The sequence below is a fragment of the Hippocampus zosterae genome, chromosome 6 (assembly GCF_025434085.1).
Source record: "Hippocampus zosterae strain Florida chromosome 6, ASM2543408v3, whole genome shotgun sequence".
Classification (NCBI taxonomy): domain Eukaryota; kingdom Metazoa; phylum Chordata; class Actinopteri; order Syngnathiformes; family Syngnathidae; genus Hippocampus; species Hippocampus zosterae.
Genome location: NC_067456.1, coordinates 9,952,034 through 9,962,500, shown reverse-complemented (window position 1 = coordinate 9,962,500; position 10,467 = coordinate 9,952,034). Strand labels below are relative to the sequence as shown.

The window sequence follows — 10,467 nt, the reverse complement described above, 5'->3', positions numbered from 1 at the left end:
TCATCATTGGGCCACGCCAACATATGTCCTGCAAAATGGCTGCCATTGGCTCTGGACTCGGGCTCAGGGTCAACCGCACGACCCTAAAAATTATTCTCCGACAAAAACGTCACCTACAAGAAAGCAACTGCGTTGTCGTGGCCGAGTGGTTAAGGCGATGGACTAGAAATCCATTGGGATCTTCCCGCGTAGGTTCGAATCCTGCCGACAACGAGTACATAGTGGTGTGAATTTTTCTGTGATTGTCTTCGAGAGAGTTACCATGTTTTGTATCAAATCTCCAAACTGTCTTCACTGTCAACAGGACTTCTACCTATGTTGACAGACCCGAGTGCATTTTCTGTCCATCATCCTAATTACGGGGCTACGCCAACATAAAGTATGTGCCGCAAATTAGCCGCCATTGTCTCAAAACTCGAGTTCATGGTGAACTGGGTTTGACCCTCAAAATGAAATATTGCCCGACAAAAATGTCACCTTTAAAAGCTAATGTGTTGTCGTGGCCGAGTGGTTAAGGCGATGGACTTGAAATCCATTGGGATCTTCCCGCGTAGGTTCGAATCCTGCCGACAACGAGCATCTCTTGGAAAGATTTTTGCCAAATTCTATGATTCTCTTTGAGAGAGTCAGCATGTTTTATACTAAATCTAACTTTATTTACTGTTGTAGGACTTCAACCTAGGTAGGGAGACCCAACTGGATTTCTCATCCATCATCTTCATCATTGGGCCACGCCAACATATGTGCTGCAAAATGGCTGTCATTGGCTCTGGACTCGGGCTCAGTCAACCGCACGACCCTAAAAATTAAGTATTCTCCGACAAAAACGTCACCTACAAGAAAGCAACTGTGTTGTCGTGGCCGAGTGGTTAAGGCGATGGACTCGAAATCCATTGGGATCTACCCGCGTAGGTTTGAATCCTGCCGACAACGAGCATCTCTTGGAAAGATGTTTTCCCAAACTCTATGATTCTCTTTGAGAGAGTCAGCATGTTTTATACCAAATCTAACTTTATTTACTGTTGTAGGACTTCAACCTAGGTAGGGAGACCCAACTGGATTTCTCATCCATCATCTTTATCACGGGGCCACGCCAACATATGTGCTGCAAAATGGCTGCCATTGGCTCTGGACTCGGGCACAGGGTCAACCGCACGACCCTAAAAATTAAGTATTCTCCGACAAAAACGTCACCTACAAGAAAGCAACTGCGTTGTCGTGGCCGAGTGGTTAAGGCGATGGACTAGAAATCCATTGGGATCTTCCCGTGTGGGTTCGAATCCTGCCGACAACGAGTACATAGTGGTGTGAATCTTTCTGTGATTGTCTTCGAGAGAGTTACCATGTTTTGTATCAAATCTCCAAACTGTCTTCACTGTCAACAGGACTTCTACCTATGTTGACAGACCCGAGTGCATTTTCTGTCCATCATCCTAATTACGGGGCTACGCCAACATACAGTATGTGCTGCAAATTAGCCGCCATTGTCTCAAAACTCGAGTTCATGGTGAACTGGGTTTGACCCTCAAAATGAAGTATTGCCCGACAAAAATGTCACCTTTAAAAGCTAATGTGTTGTCGTGGCTGAGTGGTTAAGGCGATGGACTTGAAATCCATTGGGATCTTCCCGCGTAGGTTCGAATCCTTCCGACAACGAGCATATAGTAATTTCATTTTCTGAAATTCTGTGCTTCTCCCCCAAAGAGTCAGTATGTTTTATATCAAATCTCCGAACTGTATTCACTGTCGACAGGACTTCAACCTGGGACGGGAGACCCAACTGGATTTCTCATTCATCATCTTCATCATGGGGCCACGCCAACATATGTGCTGCAAAATGGCTGCCATTGGCTCTGGACTCGGGCTCAGGGTCAACCGCACGACCCTAAAAATTAAGTATTCTCCGAGAAAAATGTCACCTACAAGAAAGCAACTGTGTTGTCGTGGCCGAGTGGTTAAGGCGATGGACTCGAAATCCATTGGGATCTTCCCGCGTAGGTTCGAATCCTGCCGACAACGAGCATCTCTTGGAAAGATGTTATCCCAAATTCTATGACTCTCTTTGAGAGAGTCAGCATGTTTTATACTAAATCTAACTTTATTTACTGTTGAGAGGACTTCAACCTAGGTAGGGAGACCCACTGGATTTCTCATCCATCATCTTCATCATTGGGCCACGTCAACATATGTCCTGCAAAATGGCTGCCATTGGCTCTGGACTCGGGCTCAGGGTCAACCGCACGACCCTAAAAATTAAGTATTCTCCGACAAAAACGTCACCTACAAGAAAGCAACTGTGTTGTCGTGGCCGAGTGGTTAAGGCGATGGACTAGAAATCCATTGGGATCTTCCCGCGTAGGTTCGAATCCTGCCGACATGTAGCATCTCTTGGAAAGATGTTTTCCCAAATTCTATGATTCTCTTTGAGAGAGTCAGCATGTTTTATACTAAATCTAACTTTATTTACTGTTGAGAGGACTTCAACCTAGGTAGGGAGACCCACTGGATTTCTCATCCATCATCTTCATCATTGGGCCACGCCAACATATGTCCTGCAAAATGGCTGCCATTGGCTCTGGACTCGGGCTCAGGGTCAACCGCACGACCCTAAAAATTATTCTCCGACAAAAACGTCACCTACAAGAAAGCAACTGCGTTGTCGTGGCCGAGTGGTTAAGGCGATGGACTAGAAATCCATTGGGATCTTCCCGCGTAGGTTCGAATCCTGCCGACAACGAGTACATAGTGGTGTGAATTTTTCTGTGATTGTCTTCGAGAGAGTTACCATGTTTTGTATCAAATCTCCAAACTGTCTTCACTGTCAACAGGACTTCTACCTATGTTGACAGACCCGAGTGCATTTTCTGTCCATCATCCTAATTACGGGGCTACGCCAACATACAGTATGTGCCGCAAATTAGCCGCCATTGTCTCAAAACTCGAGTTCATGGTGAACTGGGTTTGACCCTCAAAATGAAATATTGCCCGACAAAAATGTCACCTTTAAAAGCTAATGTGTTGTCGTGGCCGAGTGGTTAAGGCGATGGACTTGAAATCCATTGGGATCTTCCCGCGTAGGTTCGAATCCTTCCGACAACGAGCATATAGTAATTTTATTTTCTGAAATTCTGTGCTTCTCCCCCAAAGAGTCAGTATGTTTTATATCAAATCTCCGAACTGTATTCACTGTCGACAGGACTTCAACCTGGGACGGGAGACCCAACTGGATTTCTCATTCATCATCTTCATCATGGGGCCACGCCAACATATGTCCTGCAAAATGGCTGTCATTGGCTCTGGACTCGGGCTCAGGGTCAACCGCACGACCCTAAAAATTAAGTATTCTCCGACAAAAACGTCACCTACAAGAAAGCAACTGTGTTGTCGTGGCCGAGTGGTTAAGGCGATGGACTCGAAATCCATTGGGATCTACCCGCGTAGGTTTGAATCCTGCCGACAACGAGCATCTCTTGGAAAGATTTTTGCCAAATTCTATGATTCTCTTTGACAGAGTCAGCATGTTTTATACTAAATCTAACTTTATTTACTGTTGTAGGACTTCAACCTAGGTAGGGAGACCCAACTGGATTTCTCATCCATCATCTTCATCATTGGGCCACGCCAACATATGTCCTGCAAAATGGCTGCCATTGGCTCTGGACTCGGGCTCAGGGTCAACCGCACGACCCTAAAAATTATTCTCCGACAAAAACGTCACCTACAAGAAAGCAACTGCGTTGTCGTGGCCGAGTGGTTAAGGCGATGGACTAGAAATCCATTGGGATCTTCCCGCGTAGGTTCGAATCCTGCCGACAACGAGTACATAGTGGTGTGAATTTTTCTGTGATTGTCTTCGAGAGAGTTACCATGTTTTGTATCAAATCTCCAAACTGTCTTCACTGTCAACAGGACTTCTACCTATGTTGACAGACCCGAGTGCATTTTCTGTCCATCATCCTAATTACGGGGCTACGCCAACATACAGTATGTGCCGCAAATTAGCCGCCATTGTCTCAAAACTCGAGCTCATGGTGAACTGGGTTTGACCCTCAAAATGAAATATTGCCCGACAAAAATGTCACCTTTAAAAGCTAATGTGTTGTCGTGGCCGAGTGGTTAAGGCGATGGACTTGAAATCCATTGGGATTTTCCCGCGTAGGTTCGAATCCTTCCGACAATGAGCATATAGTAATTTTATTTTCTGAAATTCTGTGCTTCTCCCCGAAAGAGTCAGTATGTTTTATATCAAATCTCCGAACTGTATTCACTGTCGACAGGACTTCAACCTGGGACGGGAGACCCAACTGGATTCTCATTCATCATCTTCATCATGGGGCCACGCCAACATATGTCCTGCAAAATGGCTGTCATTGGCTCTGGACTCGGGCTCAGGGTCAACCGCACGACCCTAAAAATTAAGTATTCTCCGAGAAAAACGTCACCTACAAGAAAGCAACTGTGTTGTCGTGGCCGAGTGGTTAAGGCGATGGACTCGAAATCCATTGGGATCTTCCCGCGTAGGTTCGAATCCTGCCGACAACGAGCATCTCTTGGAAAGATGTTATCCCAAATTCTATGATTCTCTTTGAGAGAGTCAGCATGTTTTATACTAAATCTAACTTTATTTACTGTTGAGAGGACTTCAACCTAGGTAGGGAGACCCACTGGATTTCTCATCCATCATCTTCATCATTGGGCCACGTCAACATATGTCCTGCAAAATGGCTGCCATTGGCTCTGGACTCGGGCTCAGGGTCAACCGCACGACCCTAAAAATTAAGTATTCTCCGACAAAAACGTCACCGACAAGAAAGCAACTGTGTTGTCGTGGCCGAGTGGTTAAGGCGATGGACTAGAAATCCATTGGGATCTTCCCGCGTAGGTTTGAATCCTGCCGACAACGAGCATCTCTTGGAAAGATGTTTTCCCAAATTCTATGATTCTCTTTGAGAGAGTCAGCATGTTTTATACTAAATCTAACTTTATTTACTGTTGAGAGGACTTCAACCTAGGTAGGGAGACCCACTGGATTTCTCATCCATCATCTTCATCATTGGGCCACGCCAACATATGTCCTGCAAAATGGCTGCCATTAGCTCTGGACTCGGGCTCAGGGTCAACCGCACGACCCTAAAAATTATTCTCCGACAAAAACGTCACCTACAAGAAAGCAACTGCGTTGTCGTGGCCGAGTGGTTAAGGCGATGGACTAGAAATCCATTGGGATCTTCCCGCGTAGGTTCGAATCCTGCCGACAACGAGTACATAGTGGTGTGAATTTTTCTGTGATTGTCTTCGAAAGAGTTACCATGTTTTGTATCAAATCTCCAAACTGTCTTCACTGTCAACAGGACTTCTACCTAGGTCGTATCAAATCTCCAAACTGTCTTCACTGTCAACAGGACTTCTACCTAGGTCGACAGACCCGAGTGCATTTTTTGTCCATCATCCTAATTACGGGGCTACGCCAACATACAGTATGTGCTGCAAATTAGCCGCCATTGTCTCAAAACTCGAGTTCATGGTGAACTGGGTTTGACCCTCAAAATGAAGTATTGCCCGACAAAAATGTCACCTTTAAAAGCTAATGTGTTGTCGTGGCTGAGTGGTTAAGGCGATGGACTTGAAATCCATTGGGATCTTCCCGCGTAGGTTCGAATCCTTCCGACAACGAGCATATAGTAATTTCATTTTCTGAAATTCTGTGCTTCTCCCCCAAAGAGTCAGTATGTTTTATATCAAATCTCCGAACTGTATTCACTGTCGACAGGACTTCAACCTGGGACGGGAGACCCAACTGGATTTCTCATTCATCATCTTCATCATGGGGCCACGCCAACATATGTGCTGCAAAATGGCTGCCATTGGCTCTGGACTCGGGCTCAGGGTCAACCGCACGACCCTAAAAATTAAGTATTCTCCGACAAAAACGTCACCTACAAGAAAGCAACTCTGTTGTCGTGGCCGAGTGGTTAAGGCGATGGACTAGAAATCCATTGGGATCTTCCCGCGTAGGTTCGAATCCTGCCAACAACGAGCATATAGTAATTTTATTTTCTGAAATTCTGTGCTTCTCCCCGAAAGAGTCAGTATGTTTTATAGCAAATCTCCGAACTGTATTCACTGTCGACAGGACTTCAACCTGGGACAGGAGACCCAACTGGATTTCTCATTCATCATCTTCATCATGGGGCCACGCCAACATATGTCCTGCAAAATGGCTGCCATTGGCTCTGGACTCGGGCTCAGGGTCAACCGCACCCTAAAAATTAAGTATTCTCCGACAAAAACGTCACCTACAAGAAAGCAACTGAATTGTCGTGGCCGAGTGGTTAAGGCGATGGACTCGAAATCCATTGGGATCTTCCCGCGTAGGTTCGAATCCAGCCGACAACGAGCATCTCTTGGAAAGATGTTTTCCCAAATTCTATGATTCTCTTTGAAAGAGTCAGCATCTTTTATACTAAATCTAACTTTATTCACTGTCGACAGGACTTCAACCTGGGACGGGAGACCCAACTGGATTTCTCATCCATCATCTTCATCATTGGGCCACGCCAACATATGTCCTGCAAAATGGCTGCCATTGGCTCTGGACTCGGGCTCAGGGTCAACCGCACGACCCTAAAAATTAAGTATTCTCCGACAAAAACGTCACCTACAAGAGAGCAAATGTGTTGTCGTGGCCGAGTGGTTAAGGCGATGGACTTGAAATCCATTGGGATCTTCCCGCGTAGGTTCGGATACTGCTGACAACAAGCATCTCTTGGAAATATGTTTTCCCAAATTCTATTATTCTCTTTGAGAGAGTCAGCATGTTTTATACCAAATCTAACTTTATTTACTGTTGTAGGACTTCAACCTAGGTAAGGAGACCCAACTGGATTTCTCATCCATCGTCTTTATCACGGGGCCACGCCAACATATGCGCTGCAAAATGGCTGCCATTGGCTCTGGACTCGGGCTCAGGGTCAACCGCACGACCCTAAAAATTATTCTCCGACAAAAACGTCACCTACAAGAAAGCAACTGTGTTGTCGTGGCCGAGTGGTTAAGGCGATGGACTTGAAATCCATTGGGATTTTCCCGCGTAGTTTCGAATCCTGCCGACAACGAGTACATAGTGGTGTGAGTTTTTCTGTAATTGTCTTCGAGAGAGTTACTATGTTTTGTATCAAATCTCCAAACTGTCACGCCAACATACAGTATGTGCTGCAAATTAGCCGCCATTGTCTCAAAACTTGAGTTCATGGTGAACTGGGTTTGACCCTCAAAATGAAGTATTGCCCGACAAAAATGTCACCTTTAAAAGCTAATGTGTTGTCGTGGCCGAGTGCTTAAGGCGATGGACTTGAAATCCATTGGGATTTTCCCGCGTAGGTTCGAATCCTGCCGACAACGAGTACATAGTGGTGTGAATTTTTCTGTGATTGTCTTCGAGAGAGTTACCATATTTTGTATCAAATCTCCAAACTGTCTTCACTGTCAACAGGACTTCTACCTATGTTGACAGACCCGAGTGCATTTTTTGTCCATCATCCTAATTACGGGGCTACGCCAACATACAGTATGTGCTGCAAATTAGCCGCCATTGTCTCAAAACTCGAGTTCATGGTGAACTGGGTTTGACCCTCAAAATGAAGTATTGCCCGACAAAAATGTCACCTTTAAAAGCTATTGTGTTGTCGTGGCCGAGTGGTTAAGGCGATGGACTTGAAATCCATTGGGATCTTCCCGCGTAGGTTTGAATCCTGCCGACAACGAGCATATAGTAATTTTATTTTCTGAAATTCTGTGCTTCTCCCCCAAAGAGTCAGTATGTTTTATATCAAATCTCCGAACTGTATTCACTGTCGACAGGACTTCCACCTGGGCCGGCTGACCCGGCTGGATTTCTCGTCCATCATCTTTATCACGGGGCCGCGCCAACGTTTTTGCTACAAAATAGCTGCCATTGGCTCAGGACTCGGGCTCAACGCGAACCAGGTTTGACGCTCAAAATTAAGTATTCTCCTACAAAAATGAGAAACATGAGACTATCAATGTGTTGTTGTGGCCGAGTGGTTAAGGCGATGGACTCGAAATCCGTTGGGTTATACCCGCGCAGGTTCGAATCCTGCCAATAACGTTTATTTTACCTCCAAAGGTACACATGAGACTACAGTTTGCATGTTTTTAAACACAGCTAGAGTCACCAAAATTCATCGTCACCTGAACTTTGAAATGTGCGAAAAAGCCTCATTCATGAGGCTCGTGAACTACAGTATGTCCACGTTTGCACTTCCTGAATGGAGCGGTCCGCGCGTCGCCTGCAGCCTTTTTTCCTCGGTGAGCATGAGGGAATGTGTGTCAATGTACACATCAAACTATCACAGAACAAATGAGTTTCGCACCCTCGGTCGCACTACTGAAACTGAAATGTAAGTGGGAATAGTCTGGTGTCCTATTTTTAAATGAAGCTGGAGTGTAAATGAAGGGATGACTGTAAAAATGTAAATGTGTGCGTGGTGCGTGCGCTCAGAGGGTGAGAGAAGTGCGCAATAGCTCACTCGCGTAGCTTTGAGGGAACATTGCATACAGTATGAATATAATGAAGGAAACCAGTAAACATTGTCAACAAATCAATGAAGGACAGCAAATGCTGTGCAGAAAATAAAATTCCACTCTAAATTGCCCAACTCCCTGTGATAAATCACCCCCCCCCCCCCCCCATTTCGACGTTTTAGGAACTGCTTGTGTTTTGGTAGTGCATCGACAGTTCCATCAGTACCTGAGGTGTGTGTAGAAGTCTCGTAGCTTCCTCTCATAGAACTGCATCGCCTGAACCACCAGACGCAAGATTTCCTGACCATCCCCAGGGCAACGCTGCTCTGGGTTGCCAGATAGGAAGCAGAAAAAGTTTATTTTCATGGAGAGAAAAAAGTGCTCCGAAGAGAAAAATAAGGTATGAAAAATCCAAACCTTTGGGTTTCTCTCTCAGCTTGCGCACCATTTCCATAGCTTTCCCTTCACTAAAAGGGAAGCGGGTTTAAAAAACAGTTGTTAGTACAGTTAATTGTTCCGATCAAGCAGTTTTTTTGAATGTGACTCACAGTGTGTCCAGAGCCTCTCCACTCCTCCATGGCTGACGCTGAACATCCAGAATGTCTTGTTGCAGGTGCATCATCTCCTCCTCAAGTTCACTCACTTTGGGCTGTACACACCCCCAAAGCATGGGTGACTTTGAAAGTAGTTACACGAACGAGCATGCACACAGACAGACACAAAAACATTCTTTTGTACCTGACCACAGCTGCCGGCAGTCTGCTCCATTTCCCTCCACACTCCCAGCAGTTTCTCTGAAGCTAAAAAATGAAATTGATTCCACATTTCAATTTTTCTATGAATCTTGGAAGAAAACAATAGAGACTACAATGTGCCAAAAAAAAATAAATAGATGGTAGACAGCCTCAATGTATCTTCTTCCCCCCCCCCATTTTTGTTTAGTTTGTGTTTCTTCTAATTTAAAACACGAAGTAAGTAGTTGGCCAAAAATAAAGATTTAAAACTTTAAGTGTGACTAACTATAACTAACAACACAATCAAGTTCAAGTGATATGTATTACTCGTTTGCTGTTAACAAATGATGTGTGTGTTTATTTTTTTAACTTATGGGGGGCAAGGGTGCTTTCGGCGTGTGGGTGCAGGGCCGCAAAGTCTGCCCCCCACCCAAAAAAAACACCTTTCATATTTGCCAAAACTCTAAATATGACCTGACAATAGTACATGAGGAAAATGACCAGTAAAAAAATTATCAACCCCCTTTGGTGTGCCTCTAATTCAACTTGCAAGGAAACACTCGATTGTGTGAATTGTACAGTATTTATTTGCTATTTGGAGCAAAGTTTGGATTATTGTACTGTTGTTGTTCCATCTAGTAGGACTGTTATGCCCCAAGGTGTCGAGACTTCAAAATAATTTTTTGACATGTGATCCAATGTTTTAAATAGCAAAAACTAAAAAGGAAAAAAAAAGAGTCATTTAACTGATACAGATTAAACACAGTACCGATCCCAGTGGCGGTCTGCTCCTGATATTTGTCCATGTCTATGTGAAGGCTGGTAGTGAAGAAGTCCAGCTTGGCCATGAGTCTCTGATGCATGGACACCATCTCATTCTTTTGCTTGGACAGGGATGAATTGTGTCTCAGCAAGCTCATGCTGGAAGAAAAATATCGAGTGTTAAATAGAGTTGACACATTTGCGTACGTGTTATTTCCTACATGGCTGCTTTCTGTCCCTGCTGCAGTCGCTGCCAGTCCTCCTTCAGGGAGCGGATGGTGTGCCACGCCTGGCCACAAGTTCGCCTCAGAGGGCTGTAAGGCAAAACGTGTTTTGGGTCCTTTTCTGGTCAGGAAAAAAAAAGGACATGATTATTTTTCCATACCGATGGTAAAAGCTGTTAGCTGATACTACACAAAAAAGTGGT

The 10,467-nt window shown here is 44.9% G+C and overlaps 1 protein-coding gene and 23 non-coding genes across 26 annotated transcripts in view; 23 read left to right on the top strand and 1 right to left on the bottom strand.

Moving 5' to 3' along the window:
* The window catches only part of ikbkb (inhibitor of nuclear factor kappa B kinase subunit beta), a 68,657-nt gene that overhangs the window by 31,125 nt on the left and 27,065 nt on the right, over positions 1–10,467 (bottom strand). For all 3 annotated transcript variants that reach the window (XM_052067195.1, XM_052067197.1, XM_052067196.1), the window contains exons 13-18: positions 10,262–10,385; positions 10,048–10,199; positions 9,283–9,344; positions 9,093–9,193; positions 8,962–9,011; positions 8,771–8,870 (exon numbers count right to left, since the gene is read on the bottom strand). In XM_052067195.1, coding sequence (XP_051923155.1) covers positions 8,771–8,870; positions 8,962–9,011; positions 9,093–9,193; positions 9,283–9,344; positions 10,048–10,199; positions 10,262–10,385 — 589 coding nt within the window. The remainder of the gene's footprint in view (positions 1–8,770; positions 8,871–8,961; positions 9,012–9,092; positions 9,194–9,282; positions 9,345–10,047; positions 10,200–10,261; positions 10,386–10,467) is intronic.
* trnas-aga (transfer RNA serine (anticodon AGA)) lies at positions 132–213 on the top strand. The gene has a single exon. It is a non-coding gene; the product is annotated as a tRNA-Ser (tRNA).
* On the top strand, positions 494–575 carry trnas-uga (transfer RNA serine (anticodon UGA)). Its single transcript has one exon. It is a non-coding gene; the product is annotated as a tRNA-Ser (tRNA).
* trnas-cga (transfer RNA serine (anticodon CGA)) lies at positions 852–933 on the top strand. The gene has a single exon. It is a non-coding gene; the product is annotated as a tRNA-Ser (tRNA).
* trnas-aga (transfer RNA serine (anticodon AGA)) lies at positions 1,213–1,294 on the top strand. Its single transcript has one exon. It is a non-coding gene; the product is annotated as a tRNA-Ser (tRNA).
* trnas-uga (transfer RNA serine (anticodon UGA)) lies at positions 1,575–1,656 on the top strand. Its single transcript has one exon. It is a non-coding gene; the product is annotated as a tRNA-Ser (tRNA).
* trnas-cga (transfer RNA serine (anticodon CGA)) lies at positions 1,938–2,019 on the top strand. Its single transcript has one exon. It is a non-coding gene; the product is annotated as a tRNA-Ser (tRNA).
* On the top strand, positions 2,299–2,384 carry trnas-aga (transfer RNA serine (anticodon AGA)). Its single transcript has one exon. It is a non-coding gene; the product is annotated as a tRNA-Ser (tRNA).
* On the top strand, positions 2,656–2,737 carry trnas-aga (transfer RNA serine (anticodon AGA)). The gene has a single exon. It is a non-coding gene; the product is annotated as a tRNA-Ser (tRNA).
* trnas-uga (transfer RNA serine (anticodon UGA)) lies at positions 3,018–3,099 on the top strand. Its single transcript has one exon. It is a non-coding gene; the product is annotated as a tRNA-Ser (tRNA).
* On the top strand, positions 3,381–3,462 carry trnas-cga (transfer RNA serine (anticodon CGA)). Its single transcript has one exon. It is a non-coding gene; the product is annotated as a tRNA-Ser (tRNA).
* Positions 3,737–3,818, top strand: trnas-aga (transfer RNA serine (anticodon AGA)). The gene has a single exon. It is a non-coding gene; the product is annotated as a tRNA-Ser (tRNA).
* trnas-uga (transfer RNA serine (anticodon UGA)) lies at positions 4,099–4,180 on the top strand. Its single transcript has one exon. It is a non-coding gene; the product is annotated as a tRNA-Ser (tRNA).
* Positions 4,461–4,542, top strand: trnas-cga (transfer RNA serine (anticodon CGA)). Its single transcript has one exon. It is a non-coding gene; the product is annotated as a tRNA-Ser (tRNA).
* Positions 4,822–4,903, top strand: trnas-aga (transfer RNA serine (anticodon AGA)). The gene has a single exon. It is a non-coding gene; the product is annotated as a tRNA-Ser (tRNA).
* trnas-aga (transfer RNA serine (anticodon AGA)) lies at positions 5,179–5,260 on the top strand. The gene has a single exon. It is a non-coding gene; the product is annotated as a tRNA-Ser (tRNA).
* trnas-uga (transfer RNA serine (anticodon UGA)) lies at positions 5,592–5,673 on the top strand. The gene has a single exon. It is a non-coding gene; the product is annotated as a tRNA-Ser (tRNA).
* trnas-aga (transfer RNA serine (anticodon AGA)) lies at positions 5,955–6,036 on the top strand. The gene has a single exon. It is a non-coding gene; the product is annotated as a tRNA-Ser (tRNA).
* On the top strand, positions 6,315–6,396 carry trnas-cga (transfer RNA serine (anticodon CGA)). The gene has a single exon. It is a non-coding gene; the product is annotated as a tRNA-Ser (tRNA).
* Positions 6,677–6,758, top strand: trnas-uga (transfer RNA serine (anticodon UGA)). The gene has a single exon. It is a non-coding gene; the product is annotated as a tRNA-Ser (tRNA).
* On the top strand, positions 7,034–7,115 carry trnas-uga (transfer RNA serine (anticodon UGA)). The gene has a single exon. It is a non-coding gene; the product is annotated as a tRNA-Ser (tRNA).
* Positions 7,320–7,401, top strand: trnas-uga (transfer RNA serine (anticodon UGA)). Its single transcript has one exon. It is a non-coding gene; the product is annotated as a tRNA-Ser (tRNA).
* On the top strand, positions 7,682–7,763 carry trnas-uga (transfer RNA serine (anticodon UGA)). The gene has a single exon. It is a non-coding gene; the product is annotated as a tRNA-Ser (tRNA).
* On the top strand, positions 8,047–8,128 carry trnas-cga (transfer RNA serine (anticodon CGA)). The gene has a single exon. It is a non-coding gene; the product is annotated as a tRNA-Ser (tRNA).